Raw genomic sequence first — 21623 nt, 5'->3', positions numbered from 1 at the left:
CAACCAGACAATTAGCATATATTGACTCCAACTCATAAAAAGGTGGGATGTCTTCAATGTTCACAAGTAGTTCGTACTCATTGTCAAAGAAATCATGCTAAAAAATAATTGATATATTTTTTTCCGGACTGTCCAAAATACACTTAGAGTAATAGTACAATAAATGTAATGACCGTGGGACATTTGATGGCAAGACATGATTAATTCTTGCCATGACACTTTTCTTCCTTTGAGGCTTCTACAAATTGCAAATATAAACATGTTAGTGGAAAGTTCTATCTCTTATGTTCAGCATCTTAGTGGAAAGTTCTATCTCAAAGTACAGATTACATGTGTGTGCTAGCTCTTATATATCTTGTAATTACTAAATTTTATCCAACAAATACGTACAACCTTGAATCAAAATCTAAGAAGGTTTGGTTGGAAAAATCTAGTTAAACAACTATACCAAGCAAATGAGAAAAAAAATCAAAAAAACATACACTGAACAAATTAGAAGTTGAAAATTTGTGGTTGCTGAAATGAATCCACAAATAATCCCAATGAAGATTTAATAATGTGTGGACTGTGTGGTGCTCGAATGAGTAGGAAATTTACCTCATTTTTCATCACTACCCAACGTGCAGGCCAAGCAACATGGGTCCCTATAGCGTCACCAATAGTATCACATTCATTTGGAATGGGAAAGGGCAACCTTGCTGAATTCTCCACAACCTCATCAATCGAGACGCACATGAAATTCATGGGTAACGGGACACCATGAAGTAATTTTCCATCCCCATTGACATGAACAACTGTACCATAGGCCACAACGTTGGACTTCGATTCCAGTGATAGTGCAACTGGCATACCCGAGAAGATAATCAATCATGTCATAAATTGATGCACTCATTATTGCAATAATATTAAGTATCCATAATTAAGTACATATATACCTGCAAAAACTCAATCTTGCTTAAAACTTGCATGTCATCATCCACAACTGGGATACTCTTCTCTGGTTTGATCTTATCCTCACTCGTGGTAGGCAACTTCACCGAGCAACTACCTTTCTCCTCAAACTCAAAGTCGCATGCACCCTTTTTAAACATTTCTTCAAGTTTCTGTAAGTGTGCATCTTGTTCTACTATGCGTGCACTTTGTTCTGAGATTAGCTTCTTTGCTCTAACAACTCCTTTTGATGACTATTCCAGATTCTGCCAACATTAAAATAGAGAGTTGGAGTGATATGACCTCCAATACCCCTCACACGCCCAGCATGTTCTTCCGAATCTAGTGCATTTGTGAGAATATCTTTCCTAGCCCCTTCAAACTGCAGCTTTCCCTCCCTTTTTTGTTGCAAGTAATCATCCTGGCATACCCAAACAAACAAAATAGTTACTAACAACAAAATTAATCAATAAAAATAGTTATTCTTTCATGTATTGCATACAATTTTTTTTGCTGTCATTTTGAGATCATCGCCTTCAAATTCACCCTCCTTATTGGTCTGGCCTCTCTTCCAAATAATAGCTTGATTTATCTCATCATCATCACATAATCAGATGCCTACAAAAAATATGAATCATGTCATGTTCCTACAAAATCAGATTCAATAATAAACCACCAGCTTCAACATACTTACAATTTCGTCAGCGAAACGTGCATATCCTTTACGGGGCAGCCGATGAGGTTATACGTTCTGCCTTCTTCTATTCTTTTGATCATCACTTACTCTCTAGTTAAAAAGTAAAATCAATTAAGTTCACTATCGAGATTCAAAATATATATATACGAACTTTAATACAAATTCTCTGTGTTGTAGAGAAAAAATAGCAATATATGGAAGGTTCAAGGAAACAAATAGTTAGAGAACCTGACTATTAGAATTACACAAGGAAACAAGTAATGTTATCTGTTAGAAGTATTGTTATAACAATTATCTCTTCAATTAAGAAACAAAGCAAATGGAAGATAGACAACTAACTGAGCAATTTTCAGAAACATATTGTTTGTTTCTTCTCTACCTTGTTTTTTTTGTTTTTGTTTTTCTCTCTCTCTTTCAAATGACACAGAAAGGGGGTAATAAGTGTCTAGTTCAGAAATATTTTGTTTTTTATTTTTCTCTCTCTCTTTCGAATGGCACGAACAATTATAAAATAACTAAAAGAATTCACACACGAATGTGGAAGAAAATGCATGTCAAAATGATCACAGAAGGAAATTTTGAGAAAGAATTATCTGCAAGAATGAGGAAGTGTGACTTTATGTTATAACAAAATTAAATATTTCAAAAAGGAGTAAAAGTATGAACCCTAGCATCGAGTAGATTTGCTTAAGATAAAAATCCCCTAGTATGGATTTTTCAGAAGGTGGAGAACTGAAAATTTTTAAACTGACAACGAACAAATTAATCACACTATGTTAAATAAAGATCCTATTGTAGAACATTAGTTAAGGACCATTATGACTATCTTCTAAAAATTAAAATCAAATTTTGAATCTTATCCTGAAGTCGGCAGACATACGAGTTATTACAAAGGAACTCCAATTATCTTGTGAAATACCATAGCCAATCGGTGGATCTTTCAACTCATCAGGTTTATCTAGCTTGTTGAAAACAAACTTTTGAGTGAGAAAAGTTTTATATTGACGTCATTTATTATTTGCTGAATTTAAACATCCTTTTCTCCAACTTGGGTTAATATTGTACGCCAGCTGTAAAAACACATAAAAAAATTAACAAACACGTTAAATATAGCATAACCATTCGAGAGCTAATTTAAGTTCTCAAAGCATTCTAACTTACATTCACTGATTCCCATATTAACTCTTTAGCATCATTTGGCACCTGCTTCCATGATTTGTAACTTTTTGAGATCTTTTCTCGAGCAAGAACGTCAATGTAGCTTTGCATTTCACTCGCAAATTCTCTAACTGGCTGTCCAATTTTGTTGAAGCTAACATGCTTTTTAATTCCTTGAACCTTTAGCCTAACAAGTCTATCCATACGTGTATGCCCCTCGATGTTCTTATTGACCCCGTTTCTGTGGATTCCATTGCTGTTTGACCCTCGTAACTATTGTTAGTGGCAGAATTTGAAGTACTTTCTTTAGCCTTCTCAATCCTCAATAATCTCTTTACATGAGATGCCATAGTGTCCACAAGAAATGATGAGAACCTTAAATTCTAGAATATTGTCAAGCTCCTCGATGCCCCATTTCCTGCAAAAGGTAGCAGCCTGTTAGGCATTTGAATTACAAAGAAAATAAAGCGAGAATCAAGACAAACGACAGTTATATTACAATAAGAAAAATATGATAACAAAATAGATCAGTAAATAAAATTTACATACCAGTTAAACAATAGATTATACTTAATTATTGTCAATTCATGTTCCATCATAGCCTTCACGAACGCATGATGGTTCATTTTCATCTATGATGTCAACGTCCATTGATTCCATTAATATAAACGCTCTTGTAGAACTTTGATAGTGGATTGTAGCATTTTCCAACTCATCACCATCTATGTATTCCATGTAATCCCTAGTAGGAGTGGCAAGTACAACATGCCATGCAGGATCTTGAGGATCTTCAATGTAAAATATCTGCTTTGCTTGACTCCCCAAGATAAAAAAGTTAGATTTAAATTCAATTTTGTTGAGGTTTACCAACGTGAAACCAAGTTCATCAACTTTAATACCGCTATTATTCTCAACCCAATGACATTTAAACATCGGAACTTGAAAATTGTGATAATCGAGTTCCCAAATTTCTTGAATAACTCCATAGAAAGTCATGTCCGACACAATTGGATTTTTGTCCTTTGCACTAGCAACTTGCATTGTCTTTGCAACTAAGTTTACTCCGGAGTTTTGAACAGCTTGTGTATCATCGCGCTCTTTTATATGAGAAGTTACTCCATCAATCAAATAACTAGAGTACTTCATCACTTGATTGTTAGGTCCGCGCGCTATCCACTTCAATCTTTCTGATATTTGATAGGTGGAATTGCCAACTGCTCTCACACAATCACGTAACCAGCCAATAAATGTACGGTTATGCTCATCTTGTAGCTACTTTTTGGACTTGGCTTTATGAGGAAAGCTTGAGTTCAAAAATTCCATGTGCTCCCTAATGAAATGATTACGAATAAGTTAACTAATAGAATACTAATAAGTTAATTAGTAGAACGTAAGAACACTATAATCATTATATCAAAAAAGATAGGGAAAAATATTTTTCAAGCAAACACAACACTGTCACAATCTCTCTTTGCAAATCATTCAACTTTGAGACATCTATCACTTTATTACATAGCACGTTGAAGAAGCCACAAAACCGAGTGATAGTATCTCTAACATGTTTAGGCAAGATACCATGGATGATGACTGGAAGCAATTGTCGCATCAAAGTGTGATAGTCGTGTGACTTAAGGCCAATAAGTTTCAAGTCTTTCATCGACACCAGATTTTTAACATTGAATGAATATCCTATGGGGACCTTTATTACAAACAAAGAATTGCAAAGTTTTCTTTTTTCACCCTTAGTGTATAACAAGCCGCTGGCAAAAAGATTCTCTTCTCCCACATCTTCGGTGCCAAATCAATCCTCAATTTCATCTCCACAAGGTCTAGTCTTGCAGCTACTCCATCCTTTGATTTTCGAGGAATGTCAAGCAAAGTACTGATCAAACTTTCACACACATTTTTTCAGTGTGCATCACATCAAGAACATGTCGAACATGCAGATGTTTCTAATAATCAAGTTCAAAGAATATAGATTTCTTTTTCCAACATGATACAGCTTCGCCTTGCTTTAAATGAAATTTCCCATTCGCTTTTCCCGAATGATAATTAATTCTTTCAACTCGATCCAAAATTTCATGCCCAGTTAATGGTTTTGGTGCAGGGTTAAGCTCTGGGTTCCCATTAAATGCTTTTTTTTTCCTTCGATAAGGATGATTTGTAGGAAGAAATCTTCTATGGCTTGTATAACTCATTTTTCTACTATGCTTCAACCTTGTCGAATATGTTTCTTCACCACGAATAGGACATGCGCAATATACTTTCACAACATAACCTAGCATGTTCCCATATGCAGGAAAATCATTGATTGTTCATAGTAAGATAACCCTAAGCAATACATTTTCTTCTCGATGTGCATCATATGCATCAACACCTATATCCTATAATCTTTTCAAGTCATCGATCAGAGGTGCTAAGTAAACGTCAATATCATTTCCCAGTTGTTTGGGACCTGAAATCAACAAAGTGAGCATCATAAATTTCCTCTTCATACATAACCATGGAGTAAGGTTGTAAATGATCATCACAACTGGCCAACAACTATATGTAGAACTCATCAAACTATGAGGATTAATCTCGTTTGCTAATAAGGCCAATCTAAGATTTCCTGGTTCAGCAGAAAAATCTGGCCACTTGTGATCCACTACTTTCCAAGCGGGCGCATCAGCCGGATGACGCAAGTATCCGTCAAGTACTCTCTTATCAGCATGCCAAAACTCCTTACATATCTCCTTGTTCCGAAACAATCTTTGAAATTTTGGAATAGGTGGGAAGTACCAAAGGACCTTTGCAGGAACTCTATTTATCATAGCTTTTTTACCCAACTTCCACCTTGACGTCCGACAAATAGGACAATTAGTCAAATTCTCATATTCCTTTTGGTATAAGATACAATCATTAGAGCAAGCATGAATTTTCACATAATTCATTCCTAAAGCACATAAGCTTTTCTTTGCATCATACAATGATGAAGGCAATTCATTATCATCAGGAAGCATTTCTCCAAACAAACTTAGTAAATCTGTGAAACTTTTATCACTCCAACTATATTTTGCCTTCAAGTTATACAATTTCAAAAGTACATATAACTTTATAAATTTGGTACACCCCAGATATAAAGGTTTATCGGCATCTTCAAGTAGCTTATGAAATTGGTTTGGATTCTCTGCATAACTATCAAATGCAGCACGTACCATATCAATAGGTTCCTCGGCAAAAGATTTATGTTCATCTTTCATTGAGTTATTGATCGTAGATCTTTCACCATGCCAAATCCATTTATGGTATGTTAAATCTATACTATTACAATACAAATGTGCCCTTATAATGTCAACATTTCTCTTCTGTAGATTACCACATCTTGAACATGGGCAAGGTATTTCATTCAGATCGGTAGCGTTTTGCAATGCAAATTGCAAGAAAGACTCTACCCCAACCTCATATTCATGTGATAACATATTCTTTAACATCCAATCTTTGTCCATTTTTTTATAACTATCAGTCCGAAATATATATATATATATATATATATATATATATATATATATATATATATATAATAAAAAAAGAATAAGGGATAAAAAAAATAGTTGTCGTGAGTGGAAACTAACAATTCACCTCTTTGAGACCGAGTTAGGTTACTGGGGAAATGAATGTTACGTTTCTCTTGATTCTGAGTAGTATCCTTTGAGACCTTGTGTGATTTAAGAAAAACGAACCAAGTGTCTGGCAGGTAAGTGCCTATCACTGGGAATATTAGGAATTCAATTGTATGACTACTTAACTAGGATAGAGAATTGAAACTTGAAGAGTTTGAGCTACGTACTGCACCGAGCACAAAGGACTTATGCTTAAGTCATACTTAGGTTACTCCACAGTCATGCTTATCAATGAAACTAGTTGATAGAGTTAGGCGAATGCACTAGGGATTATGAAACACTGCAAGATTTCATGAACATAGTTTGTAGCATTTTGCTTGAGGACAAGCAAAGGTTCAAGTCTGGGGGTGTGATGTGCGCAAATATTATGATAATTTACGCATGTTTTAGCGCATATTCATTTGCTTTATACATATATATTCTTCGCATGATCGCCTCTTTTATCTTGTACTCATCATATATATTATTTTGTTCAGATATCTGCTCTTTGTTTGATTTTTTTTGTTGACAGGGATGACTTTCAGAACTTAAACAGGGATTATCGATGCACCAGAACAAGCCAGACAACACGGTCGTGTGATCCTGCACGGCCATGTGGCCAAACAGGAGAGAAACAATGCACGGTCATGCAACCCTGCACGGCCGTGCGGCCAAAACCGAGGCAGATCAGCACACGGGCGTGTAATCCTGCACGGTCGTGCCACCCCATGACAGAGACAAAGCTTTGCACGGTCGTGCAACCCTGCACGGTCGTGTCCCAGGAGCTCGATCCTAGAGACCACATGGTTGTGCTAGTTGGCACGGCCGTGCAGCGCATCCAGAGTTAAAAAAGGGCACAACCGTGCAAGTTGGCACGGCCGCGCCGCCGCGGCCGAACTCTAAGCTATATAAGGGTTTTAAACCCTTTTTCTTGGGGGAGGTCAAAAGAGGAGCGAGCCTTCATTTGGAGGATCATCTTGGTGTCATTCTACGCCGTCTCGGATCTCCGTCCAACGACCTTTCATCACCATATCTACTCCGGAAGCAGAAGATCAGACCCGAAGGCCACTCGTCGTCATTGATAAGCATACTTCTTCTTTCCCTCTCGTGTTTGAGAATTGTATACTTGTATACATTATGTCTTCGGATATCTCTCTAGCATCCATGGAGTAGATTCATTGTTCTAGGACCAGGGAGTAGTTGTGGATCGGTTTGATGTATACTCGTATTTATATTTATGCTCTTTGGATGATTTCACTACTTTGTTTCAATTGCTTATTAATTGATTGTGTAGAAATCTACTAACCTCGTAGAGGAAATATCTCTAGATCGTACACCCAAGGGACTCTAGTGACAGGGGTAACTAGTTCACAGACATCTAGGATACTTCCTTGAAAGGAGAGACAACTTCTCCTCAAGGAAGCGAGAGACCAAGCTTAGTTCTTTATCTCTATTCTCAAATACACCAATTAGAGTTATGATCTTATGATTTACCAAGGCGCCCTAGTAACAGGAGTAAACCGTAACAGGACTTCTTATGAACTTTCTCTATTTAATAGTTAAGAATAGTTATTTTAGCTTTCGGCGAATGCACGTTGAAGGACGAGGAGTGTAAGATAAAGCGTGACTCATCAATACCACCACAACGAAATTAAAGTCCTAGAACTTCTCATAACCAAGATCTCTTTTCACTAGCTCTCGTTTCTCCTTCCCGATCTCCCTACTTATATTAACTACAAACATTGGTAGTCTAGCTAACCCTAAGTGAATCATTGCTAGTGCTTATAACCAGTCTCTGTGGGATCGATATTTTTATTACTGACGACGAATCCATGCACTTGCGGATACGTAACACTCGACGATTTGGTGATGACCGGGTTTAAGGTCGCCGCTTGACCATTGATGGAGACTCGCGTTTAAGGTCGCCGCTCGATTGTAGCTCGCTTCATCCTCTGCCGGTATGCCATCAGCTGGACGGCAGCTTTAGCGCGTGCTTCGTCCACCAAGTCTAGCTCCAAGAGCCTCCACTCGGCGTTGTCTTCGTTGTAGTGTTGTATTCGATCGGATTCAACTCCGACTTCGATGGGGACGATCGCTTCACCGTCATACACCAGGTGGAAAGGAGTTGCTCCTGTCCCCTCCTTGGGAGTTGTGCGGATCGCCCATAGCACGTTGGGGAGTTCATCTACCCAGCTTCCTCCGACATGGTCGAGCCAAGCGCATAGGATCAGCAAGATCTCCCGATTGGCGACTTCGGCCTGCCCGTTGCTCTGAGGATATGTTATGGAGGTGAAAGTCTGTTGGATATCGTACCCTTCGCACCACTCCCTGAGTTTCTGACTGGGGAACTGTCTTCCATTGTCCGAGACGAGCCGACGTAAGATGTTGAACCGGCAGATGATATGCTACCAGATGATTTTCATGACCATCTGCTCGATAATTCTGGGCATCTGCTCGGTAACTCTGGTCAGCAAGAACTTCCACTGACCCGTCGCCACAGGAAACGACCCTACAATGTTCATGCCCCACAGCCCCACTAGTTGAACGGACAAGAGACTGTGGACGTCTTCATCTCCTCGGTCGGTCGGTGCGAGAGGCTGTGCTTTTGGCAGGACAAACATGTAGCCACCATTCGAGCGGCATTCTCCTGGAGGGTCGACCAGAAGTATCCGGCCAGGAGAATCTTCCTTGCCAATGAGCGGTCGCCTGGGTGTTCTCTGCAGGATCCTTGATGTACCTCTTGCAGTATGTAGTCGGCGTCCTCCGATCCGACGCATTTAAGAAAAAGCCTGGAGAAGGCCTTCTTATAGAGTTGATCCCCGATTAGGGTGAATCGGCCAGCCCTTTTCCTCAATAAGCGAGCCTCCTCCTGATCAGCTAGTGTAACTCCCGACCGCAAGAATTCTATCAGGCACGTCCTCCAATCATTCAAGAAGGTAAGTCCCTCCATCCGGTCGATATGGGCTACTAGGGATACCTGCTCGATCAGCTGTGAGATGACGATCGGCGATAACGAGCTGGCTGGTTTGGCCAACTCATCTGTAGCCTGGTTCTCCGACCGGGGGATCTTTTGTATGATGACTTCCCAGAAATTGGCCTTCAGCTTTTCGAAAGCTTCGACATAGAGCTTGAGACGAGTGTTACTTATCTCGAACGTCCTGGTCAACTGCTGGGCGGCTAATTGCGAGTCTGAATGGATGAGGACTTTGATGGCTCTGATGTGCCGAGCAGCTTGTAGGTCGGCTATCAGTGCCTCGTACTCGGCTTCATTATTTATTGCCCTGTAGTCCAGCCGAACGGACAATTGCATCCGCTCTTTTTGGGGGAGATGAGTAATATGCCGACCCCACTCTCCTGCCGAATAGACGAACCATCTACATATATCTTCCAAATGGATTTGGGCTTAGGATTTTGTACCTCAGTGACGAAATCCGCTAAGGATTGCGCTTTGATGGTCGTTCGAGGCTGGTATTAGATGTCAAACTCGCTAACTCCATCGTCTATTTAATTAGTTGTCCAGATGCTTCTGGATTTAGAAGTACTCTCCTAAGGGACTGTTGGTCATCACGATGATGGAGTGGCCGAGGAAGTACGGATGAAGCCTCTGAGCGACGAGTACCAAAGCATAAGCTAGCTTCTCGAGACCGGTATAGCGAGATTTAGCGTCTTTCAATATATGACTTATGAAGTATACCGGTTGTTCCTCGCCATTCTGCCTAACTAGTGTCAAGCCGACCGCATGCTCGGTTGAGGACAAATAAATTCTAAGTGGCTCGCTGACAGTTGGCTTAGCTAGTATGGGCAACGAATTAAGGTATTCCTTAAGTTCTTCAAACGGTCGATTGCACTCCTCGTCCCATTGAAATTTGGTGGCTCGGCGTAATATCTTGAAGAATGGTAAGCTCTGGTCAGATGACTTGGAGATGAATCGAGACAGTGCTATTATCCGACCGATGAGACGCTGGGCTTCCTTCAGATTTCTAGGAGGCGGTATATCCTGTAGCGCCTTTACTTTGTTGTGGTTTGCCTCAATGCCCCGCTCGATGATGATATAGCCCAGGAATCGCCCGCTTCTTGTGCCGAACAGACACTTGTTTGGATTCAGCTTGATTATGCATGTCCTGAGTGTCTGGCAGGTCTCCTTGATATCTGCACATAGGTCAGCAGCTCGGAGGGATTCGATTAGTATGTCGTCGACGTATACCTCCATGTTTCGGTCGATCTGCCATCGAAACACTTTATTCATCAACCTCTGATAAGTGGCTCCAACGTTCTTCAGTCCGAACGGCATAACGTTATAGCAGTACGTCCCGTCGGTCGTGATGAAGCTAACCTTCTCCTAATCTTCTCGAGCGAGCAACACTTGGTGGTATCCCTGATACTCGTCCATCATGCATATCAGCTCGCATCCAGCAGTGGAGTCTACTATCTGATCGATCTGAGGTAGCGGGTAGAAGTCCTTCTGGTATGCTTTGTTGAGGTCACGAAAATCGATACAGACTCGCCACTTGATGCCCGGCTTAGAGACCAGCACGACATTTGCATGCCAGCTCGGGAATTGAACCTCCCAAATATGGCCGACCTCTAACAGCTTCTCAATTCCCGCCCGGATGATCATATTTTGTTCGGCGCTGAAGTCTCTTTTTTTCTGCTTCACCGACTGAGCGTCTGGTAAGACATGAAGTTCGTATTGTGCGACGCTCAGCGAGATCCTGGGAAGCTCGTGCGTTGACCACATGAATTCATCATGGTTTTGCTGGAGACAGGCGATCAGTTCCGCCTTTTGCCCGGCTTCCCGATCGGACGCTATGAAAGTCGTTGCCTTCGCTCGGCCAGGATGGATCTGGACTTCCTCCTTTTCTTCATAGACTAGAGTAGGCGGTTTTTCAGTGATGGGGCTTACCTCTAGCCGAGGAGTTTTCTGAGTAGACCTAGCCTCGGTCTTGACCATCTCCACATAGCATCGCCGAGCGGCCAACTGGTCCCCCTTGACTTCCTCGACCCGGTCGTCTACCGGGAATTTAATCTTTTGGCTGTAAGTTGAGGTTGCTGCCCGGAACTCATTCAGGGCCGGCGGGCCCAGGATGACATTATAGGCTGAGGGGTCGTCTATCACAATGAAGTTTGTGGCCCTGGTCCTCCGGAGCGGCTCCTCTCCGAGCGATATGGCCAGTTTGGTTTGGCCGATCGGCAAAACCTCATTGCTAATAAACCCGTACAGTGGGGTTGTCATTGGCAGCAGCTCGCCTCGGTTAATTTAGAGCTGGTTGAAAGCCTTCTTGAATAGTATATTCATAGAACTGCCTGTATCAACGAAGATTCGATGAATAGTATAATTTACAATTACCGCTTGGATGATGAGGGTGGCATCGTGAGGGACTTCTACTCCCTCGAGGTCCCGGGGTCTGAAGCTGAATTTCGGGCCCGCTCGCCTTCTCCTGCTGCACCCTACCGCATGAATCTCCAATCGTCGCGCGTACGACTTCCTGGCCCGGTTGGAATCACTGCTGCTTTGTCCGCCGGCGATGATGTTTATCTCCCCCCGAGCAGCATTGCTCCTGTTTTCCTCTTTCCTAGAGGATGACCTGCTCCACTCATGCAAGGCTCGGGGATGATCAGTGTTTTCCCTATGCTGATGATGGTGTTGCCGCTTGGGTGATCTTCTGATGTTTTCCCGCTGCTCCGCGGGTTGGTGCCCATGTCGCTGTTAGGATGTATACTAAAAGCCTAGCTTTTGGTATAAACATTTATCTAGAAATAAGAATCGCATTGGTCAAATGTCTACATTTATAATAAATGTAGTTGTTCAATTAATTTATATTGTAGATAACATGATGTGTGGTGTCACACACAGAGGATCGTGTTATCAGTACCTTATAAATTATAAACAGTAGCTCACGACCAAGATGGAAAGGAACAAACCATTGGAAGGTCGTAGTGTAATTAGGTATTAGTTTATCTTAACTATATAATTATACTAGTACACTTAGAGTGTATTGAGTAGGACCATTAGAGGTCGTTTCTTTTATACTGACTTTATAAAGGAACAAAAACCTCAGTTATTATGGAAGTGTGCTCTTAATCCTAATACAATAACAAGCATATATATTTGATATTTATTTCTTTAATTTATCAATGGGTGAGATTTAGTTCGATAAATCAATAAGCCCGATAAGTTGAGAAATGATATCACTTATAGTGTGTGTTGTTGATTATAGAAGGAAACTGTGTCCTAGTAATCTAGGTTGAGAATGTCCCTAAGAGGAGCTCATAAGGATTGTCATATTAAACCCTGCAGGTGGACTTAGTCCGACATGACGATAAGGTTGAGTGGTACTACTCTTGGACTAAGATATTAATTAAATGAGTTGTCAGTAACTCACTTAATTAGTGGACATTCGACATCTTAAACACAGGGAGACTAACACACTCATAATAAAAAGGAGCCAAAAAAATGTAATTTGGGATTGGTGCGGTAGTTCAATAATAGTTCTCTAGTGGAATGAATTATTATTGATAAAATTAAGTTGTGTGTTCGGGGCGAACACGGGATGCTTAATTTTATCGGGAGACTAAAACCAATTCCTCCTCTCGGTCCCTATCGTAGTCTCTTAATTATAAAGTACTATACCCACCTATACCCACCTTCTTACCCATCCTATAGGGGCCGGCAAAGCTAGCTTGGAGACCAAGCTAGGGCCGGCCATGGTTTGGTTCATGGGTGAATTCATGTGGTCGGCCCTAGCTTGAACTCAAGCTTAGGTGGCCGACCCTATTAAAATAAAAAAGAATTTTAATTTTAAAATTTTTTCTTATGTGGATAACATGATTTAAAAAAGAGTTTAAAAATTTAAATATTTCCTTTTGTAATATTCTACAAAAGATTAAGAGAAGAGCTAAATCTCTTTCCTTATTTATAGATTAAAAGTTTGATTTTAATAAAAACTTTCCTGTTGTTAGTTTAAGAGAAGAGCTAAATCTCTTTCTTTATTTCGCCGGCCCTAGCTTTCTTTTCATGATTTAAAAGAAAGTTTAAAAATTAAAAATTCTCTTTTATTAGTTTCTACAAAAGATTAAGAAAAGATTTAATATCTTTATTCCTTATTTGTAGATTGAAAGGAGATTTTAATTTTTAGCGATAACTTTCCTTTTTGAAAATTATCCACATGTTTAAGAAAAAGTTTTTAATTTATATAATTTCCTTTTTATTAACCAATCATGAAGGGATAAAAATTATTGGAGAAATTTTTATAAATTTCCAGAAACAAATTAGGAAGTTTTAATTCTTGTTTTAATTAAAACTCTCTTTGTTTTGGGGAAAGAGGTGGCCGGCCATTGTAATTGAAAAAAGAAAATTGTTTTAATTAAAATAATTTTTCTTTTTCATGGCAAAAGAATTAAGGAAATTTTTATTTAAATTTTCCTTATTTGCCAAAACCAAGGATTATAAAAGAGGGGGTAGAGGTGCCTTCATGGTGAACGACTCTATTCTTTTTCTTCCTCTCTTTTCTTCCTAGGTGTGGCCGGCCCTAGAGGTTCCCCTTCCCCTTCTCTCTTCTCCTTCTTGTGGCCGAGACTTCATCACCTCTTGGAGACATAGAAGTGGCCGGATCTTGCTTGGATAAAAGGAGAGAAAGGAGGCTTGTTTCTTGCATCCCTTGGAGCTTGGTTGGTGGAAAAAGTTCTTCATCCTTTGGAAGTTTTTGCTTGGCCGAAACTTGAAGGAAGGAAGAAGAAGGTGCCTTGGTGGTTCTCATCTCGGAAGATCATTGCCCACACAATGTCCAAGGTTAGAAGAGGAATACGGTAGAAGATCAAGAGGTAATTAAAAGTTCACAAAGAAAGGTATGACTAGTAATTGTTTTCCACATCATACTAGTTTTATTTCTTTGTAAAAATACCAAATACAAGAGGCATGTGATTCTAAGTTTTGAATTAGTTTTTGATGTTGTTTTTTTTTGGTTTTCTTTTCGAACTTGTGCTTCGATTGTTCTTTTTGGTTAACCTAGAGTTAATTAAGGAAATTAAATATTAACTTTCCTTAAGAGGCTTTGTCTAGGCGGTGGTGGTTGCTCCCATATCCAAGAAGGTCATGTGCCTCGCCATGCAGTCCTGGAAGTCAAATTTGGAAATTAATATTTAATCAACTTTGTGACCTAGGTGATTTGGATCGAACGTGTTAAGTTCCGCAGGAGATCCAAGTCTAAACCTAAAAGTACAAATAAATTAAACTTAAGATCAAACATGTTAAGTTCCGCAGGCGATCCAAGTTTAATTTAAAAGAACACATGGTAGCTAGGAAAAGGTTCAGACCTTTGTATAAAATTTTTGTACAGTGGAACTGATAGATTTTCCGAGTAGCAACCAACAGTCGCCGGTTGGGAGAGGGAGATCAAAGCCGATAACCTCTTGGCACCAGTCGGGCGACTGGTGTCAACCCGCGATACTCGTGGGTGTTGTGCGATGCCGATTGGTGGAAAGAACATAACATAGCCGTCCATACCTTTCCTTTTGATTTTGGCCGCACGGAGACCACATGCTGTATGGCGTGCGCCCTCGTCTCTTGGTGCGGTCACACTCCTTCAGCTCTGGGCCCCCTTGGCAGCTAGTGGTTGCTCGGCAGTCGGCGCTTGCTTGGCGTCGAGGGTTCGACTGACGTTTCCTTCCTTCTTGCCGCCTGGGCCTCCTTCACATTTATGTACTCGGTAGCCTTCTTGAGCATGTGGTCGTAATCCCGGGGCGTATTTTTGATGAGCGACCGGAAGAAGTCTCCTTCGACGAGCCCCTGAGTGAATGCATTCATCATGGTCTCAGATGAGACCGAAGGGATATCCATGTCTACCTGGTTAAAGCGTTGGATGTACGATCGGAGAGCTTCTCTTGGCCCTTACTTCAGAGAAAATAGACTAACGCTTGTCTTTTGGTAGCATCTGCTTCTTGCGAAGTGATGTAGGAAGGCCGTTCGGAAGTCCTTGAAGCTTCGGATCGATCCGTCTGGTAGCCTTCTGAACTAGCATTGTGCCGAGCCGGAAAGTGTGGCGAGGAAGACTCGACACTTCATGCCATCTGTATACTGATGAAGAGTAGCGACATTGTCGAACTTACCTAAATGGTCGTCCGGATCAGTCGACCCATTGTACTCTTCGATCGCCAAAGGAGCATAGTGCCTTGGCAGAGGGTCTTCAGAATTTCTTCAGAGAACTGCCTGTTGATCTGCTCGGGCGAGGCGTTGCATTGGGGCGCCTTGCCCTTCTGCGCGTCCCGAATGGGCGCTTCATCTAATGAAGACCCTCGCTCTTGATTCGCTTGCACGATCTCTGAGGGCGTTTGAAATAGGGCCCGATAGAAGGGTATCGACGGGGGCGGAGCCTCCCCATGCGTACCGGTCGGCAATCTATTCTGTCCCCATATGGAATATTGCTCCGGTAGATCTTCATGGGTTGCTCGACCCCCTACTGTTGAAGTCGCTTGCTGTGCCTGTCGATCGGCCAGCGTTTTCTGCTGCTGCTGCTCGGCTATCTTTGTCGCCCGGGCTTGTATGAGCACGTCGAGCTCCTCTTGGGTGAGCGTCACAGTGTGCAGTCGTCCAGTTTCTTCCATCTTCTCTGCTCGGATGCAGGTGCGTTCCCACAGACGGCGCCAAATTTGATCCTGTTTGAAAATCGAGGCGGTGGATGCTGGGGATGTGGCACTCCTGTTGACTGTGCGTAGACTCCGTATGATGTGATCCTGCAACCATAAAACGTCAGTGTCGAATCAGGGAGGGGTCCCTGGCGTTGGCCCTCCGACGCTCAAGTCAGTCATCGGCGATGTGGAAGCAGGGAAGCAAAGTAGCGAACGCAGCAGAATAACAGTAGCTATAGTAGAAATCGCATACATCCGTCGAAGCTTAAGACCCTTTATATAGAGCTTCCGGGAGTGCACGTGTACGCTTCTCGAGGCATGCACGCTCCTCAAATCTTTCCCTGAAAAGACATGTCAGGAAAGCGTCCCTGACACCATACCTTAACGGCCTGAGCATATCTCTAACAAGACAGTGGAAGCTTCGGTCGTACGATCCTCTGTCTGACTATGCCGCTAGTCATGCCATCTGTCGGTGGCACGGATTCCCAAGAGGATATCTCCATATCCTCCCTTTATCTGCTATTAGGCCAAGCGGAAGGGCCGCTTAGCCATCCTATATCCACGCAGTTGCCGTAATGTCTTTGGGGCGAGCGGGATGGCCGCTCGGCCAACCTTCCACTGTCCGAGCTCCGTTGTGATGCCGAGCGGGGTGCCATGCTTGAATATCGTCCGCTCGGTCGTGTCTCCACATTGTTGGTTCCGAGACCGGATGTAGGTCTGAGTGGGCTATCCGCTTGGTGTATGCTCTGCTGATACTTTGGTTCTCTGAGCATCAGAAGCTCAGTGCGCGGCCGAGCTGTGACGGATGCTCCTTATTCCAATGGGGCAAGTGGGTTGTCCGCTCAAATGATGATCTAAGATTGTTGATCGTCTTGACTTTGGCCCCATAATGACCTTCGATGGGGTGGACCCCGTTTATCACCGAATCCAAAATATTTATAGGAATGTGAACGTTTACTAATTTATTTTTCGGTGAAAAATTTTTGTGGCTGGATCAATTTTTTTTAATTCAGATTTATGAGTAGGTGTAAAGTAATATATTTTGTTTGATTTAGTATGGTTTCAATAGAATTTTCAACAAAACATCACGTATTTGAGCAAAGATTATATTAAAAATATAATATATTACATTATAAATTATTCAAAATAAATATCAATAAAAGTATTATTTTATATAAAATATATAAAATCTCCCGAGAACACGCGCTCTAATATAATAGTTATATATATATATATATATATATATATATAATTTAGACAAATCTATCATCACTTTAATAAATTCAAAATAATACCAATAAAAAAATATATTTTAATAGAATTATCAAATGGGCCGACCTACCAAAATTCACCCTCTAATGACTCATGACGAGCCAAGTTGGGAAATCCTTAATCCAATCTAATGGTTGCGGATTAGACGAGCCACTCACAAACCTACTAAAAAAGTAAAAAAATAATAAAAAAAAATTTAAATTTGGCTTGTGGATTAGACGGGTCACCCACGAACTAATTAAGTTTCCATTTTAATTTTAAATTTTCAAAAAAAAAAAAAAATCATCTGAACCTATGGGCCAATTCAAGCCCACAACGGGCCGATTTGCTTGGCCTTGCAACCCGCAAATTTATTTTTAAATAAGTTAATAAAATTTCAAGCCAACTAATTTTAATTATTTGATGGGATCGCATCCAATCTAAATTGTCAACCAAATTTAATTAAGATGGAACCATAAATCTATTCTAAAATTAAGATAATTTATATATTGAAAAAGATTTATTTTATAGATTGATTTGATTTGCAAGTAACCAATCAAAATTAAACTAAAATTCTGTCCTCACATTTGGCGGAAAATCTTGATAAAAATTCTAGATGCCTGACTTTTTCTTTTCAATGGCAGAAGCGTCAGTTTGCCTCTATTTGCTTGAGCAAGCTATTGCTAATTTGGGCGTATATTTTATAATATATGTGAAGCACAAGCTCATTTCAGAGTATAAATCTATAAATAGCCTGGAGAAACTATAATCCAATTTCAGAGGAAGAGAATTAGTAACAAGAAGGAGATGATAATGGCTTCTGCAAGTGTGGCCGTGGCTAGCAACAGATTGAAAATTTCTTCAACAGATTGTGTATACTCCATGGCAGAGAGACAAGCTCCAAAGTCTTGTCTCATACTCAGAGTTCAAGCATTCAGCATTTCTGAAACCTTCTCCTCTCTGAGAAGACAGAAACGGGTAAGTAATTAAGCCCTCTCAATTATAGGTTGACTCTGAAAATTTTTCTTCCTTTTGTTTGGGTTGGTCAGTTTGGATGGATTGGGCGGATCTAAGTTGGGTGGTGCAAGTAGGTTTGGCTAGTCGAGTTGATCGATTGGGCTACCATGGATTGAGTGAGCTAGACGAGTTTTAATGGCAATTTTAATGATGTTTAGGTTGCATTTATTCCCTACATTACTGCTGGAGATCCTGATCTTTCAACAACAGCAAAGGCTTTGAAGATGCTGAGCTGCTGTGGGGCTGATATAATTGAGTTGGGGTTGCCATGCAATGCCCCTGTGTTGGATGGACCTGTCATTCAGGTTCTTAGTTAATCCTTTCTCAAATAGATCATTGATTCTGGAAACTTTTTTATTGACTAAATGCTTTGATTTGTGGAGGCATCCCACAAGAGAGCCCTGGCTAGCAAGACAAATCTAAAGGCAGTCATCTCCATGCTGAAGGAGGTAATGCAGACTAGTGTTTCAGGAAATTCAGGAAGCCATCTCATTTCGCAAAGCTTTTAAGCTAGAAATCTTCTGCAGGTCGTCCCACAGATCTCTTGCCCAGTTGTGATGTTCTCCTATTATAATCTGATTTCAAGCTCCAGAAGCCAGTGGTTCCTGTCTGCACTAGAAGATGCTGGTGCACAAGGTGATGCAAAGGCCATGATCATTTATACACTCCTTAAATTTGAAGCTTTGTGTTATACAGAAAAAGAAAATTGTACGTTGTCCTACAGGGCTTATTGTGCCAGACCTTCCCTTTGAAGATGGTGCAACTTTAAGGAGAGAAGCTGCTGAGAAAAATATCGATATGGTAGGTTCTCATCTCAAATGCCCTCAAGCTCATGCATCTGATTGATTGAAGTCTAATTAAATGTGTAAAAGGTTCTGCTAACTACACCTGCCACTCCAAAGAAGAAAATGAAGGCTATTGTTGATGCTTCTGAAGGATTTGTGTACCTTGTGAGCATTCATACAAAGCTGATCGGTCGATCAATAAGATACTGATTGAATTGATGGAGCAACATTCATAACCAAGTTTTCTTCCTCTCTGGCCTCACAGGTAAGCTCTGTTGGGGTTACTGGCGCCCGCGATATTGTGAACAGTAAGGTACAGTTTCTCCTCAAGGAAGTTAAAGAGGTGAGTCTCCGATCGATCATCGAAAAGAATAATGCCTTCTGCTAATTAGTAATTTTGTAGAATATATGCTACATGAACTTATAACCTTTTTCACAGACATCTCGGAAACCTGTTGCAGTGGGGTTTGGAGTATCAAAACCACAGCACGTCAAGCAGGTCACTCTAATGAATTGCACTTGATGAACTCATCCATTGTATTTGTAGGACACCAATCAACTCTGCTCTGCAGATTTCATCATGGGGAGCTGATGGCGTGATTGTCGGTAGCGCCATCGTCAAACTGTTAGGCGAAGCAAACTCCGGAGAAGAAGGATTGAGGCATGTGAAGTACTTTGTGGCATGCTTAACTGCTGCACTTCCTTTAGGGAAGAATGAAAACTAAAGATACTTGATGGTATTTGACAAGTATTTTTAAGGTATATGTAAATATTGAATTTGGGACATAGGAGAATGCTATGAAATGGATAGATTCTAAAATGAATTCTTTGTGAAAACAGACATACCAATAATAAAATTTATAAAATATTTAGTTTCATTATTCCCCTCAAGGGAAAATTTTGATAGATACTTTTTAGACATTTAATGAATATTTCAATTAAGCTAGTTGAGAGATATGACAAAGAAATAAAATAAAAAAGACTTGATTAATAAGGATAAAATGAGATAATATTAATTAAAAATAAATAATAATATAGGAGATCTTAGGATAATCCATGTACCCCACTTAATATAATAGAATAGAGATTTATTGTTCGTTGCATTTAAGTTCTAAAATAAAATGCAAAATAGTTAAGTGAAAAAAATTTAAAACGTGCATTTACCATTATTTAAAATTCTGATAGAATTTTTCATATAATATGATCCGGCGATAAGAACAGGGATCCCCTCTGGGGAAGTCATCGCCATGTGGAAGTTAAAGGGTCAAACGGCCGACCGCAGAAGGGAAGGTCGGTCGGCAGAAGGGGGTCTCAGCGGAATTAAAAACGGCCCGACGGGGAGTCGGGTCTCCGACGCTCATGGGGAACAAGGTCGCCGGGCCGATCGGGTAGTCCGCTCGGCCGAAGACATAAAATAGCAACATTGCGAACAATCCAGAGCACACGACCGGGAATCTCCCGAGCGGACCAGCACATACAACCGGCCGGACGTAAGGGAACATGCCGACCGGCCGGACGCTCGACATGGGGTAAAAGGAGAAAAGGACAAGGGAACATCTTCTGACAGCGGGCATGTCCGACGATTAGGCCATACGCAGGATCTTATGACAGAGGGTTCAGCTGTCCCATCAGAGGTGTGCTCGGACTGTAGCAGTATGGTGTCAGGTAAGCTCTTCTGACAAGCCCATGCTGAGGTATGGGCTGAGGACACGTACTCGCCTCAGTATGTGTGTGTGAGCCTCTTTGCAGCTCTATATAAAGGGCCTCACACTTCACCGGAGGTACGCATTATCTGAGATTGAGAGCCACTTCTTTGTTGTCCACTTGCCTGACTTGAGCGTCGGAGGGTCGTCGCCGGGAATCTCTTCCCGGCCCGACTTCCTTGCAGATTCGCCGGAGGTCCGTACGACCGGTCGGAGATCCACGTCAGCGGTTCGGAGAGCGCCACGTGCCCAGCGTCCGTTGATTCAGCGTTCGGACATGATTAATTTGGCGCCGTCTGTGAGAACGCTCCTGCATCCGAGCGGAAGCAATGGACGAAGCTGGACGACCGCACTCGGTGATGCTCTCCACAGAAGAGCTCGACGCTCTGATCGAGACAAGAGCCGCTAAGCTTGTGGAACAACAAAGACAGAAGTCACAAGCCGAGCGGATTGAGCAGCAAGCAACATCAGCATCAGGGGGTCGAGCGGAAGCACCGCAGGCCACGGTTCCATTTCATCGGGCCCTATTCCGCACGCCTCCTGAAGCCGCAGCAGTGAATCGTGATCGAGGATCTTCATCAGATGAAATACCAATGCGAGACAACAAAAAAGGCAAGGCCTCCCGAGCGGACACCTCTCTCGAGCGGGTCAATCGCCAATTCTCAGAGGTCACCCTGCGGGATCCTCTACCAAAGCACTATGTGCCCCCGGCGATCGGTGAATACAACGGAACCACCGACCCGGACGATTATTTGGGTAAGTTCGACAACACCGCTACTCTTCATCAATACACAGATGGAGTGAAGTGTCGGGTTTT

General features: G+C 41.4%; 1 protein-coding gene across 1 annotated transcript; it reads left to right on the top strand.

The window, feature by feature from the left end:
• The first annotated feature begins 18100 nt into the window (after window positions 1-18100).
• Window positions 18101-19887, top strand: LOC122011507 (tryptophan synthase alpha chain-like). The gene is made up of 9 exons (XM_042567901.1): window positions 18101-18279; window positions 18477-18623; window positions 18702-18767; window positions 18846-18954; window positions 19043-19119; window positions 19191-19268; window positions 19369-19446; window positions 19543-19602; window positions 19676-19887. Exons 1-9 carry the CDS (start codon window positions 18109-18111, stop codon window positions 19826-19828), a joined length of 939 nt encoding a protein of 312 aa, XP_042423835.1. The 5' UTR covers window positions 18101-18108; the 3' UTR covers window positions 19829-19887.
• Window positions 19888-21623: the final 1736 nt, after the last annotated feature.

The sequence above is a fragment of the Zingiber officinale genome, chromosome 8A, assembly GCF_018446385.1.
Source record: "Zingiber officinale cultivar Zhangliang chromosome 8A, Zo_v1.1, whole genome shotgun sequence".
NCBI classification, from domain to species: domain Eukaryota; kingdom Viridiplantae; phylum Streptophyta; class Magnoliopsida; order Zingiberales; family Zingiberaceae; genus Zingiber; species Zingiber officinale.
This window is presented reverse-complemented; position numbering and strand designations above follow the sequence as displayed.

Excerpts from the sequence above, each read along its gene's own strand:
- LOC122011507 (XM_042567901.1), top strand. The coding sequence starts at position 18,109 with ATGATAATGGCTTCTGCAAGTGTGGCCGTGGCTAGCAACAGATTGAAA. Across the intron at positions 18,955-19,042 it reads AGAAGATGCTGGTGCACAAG|GGCTTATTGTGCCAGACCTT; the intron begins GTGATGCAAAGG and ends GTTGTCCTACAG. Across the intron at positions 19,120-19,190 it reads CTGAGAAAAATATCGATATG|GTTCTGCTAACTACACCTGC; the intron begins GTAGGTTCTCAT and ends AATGTGTAAAAG.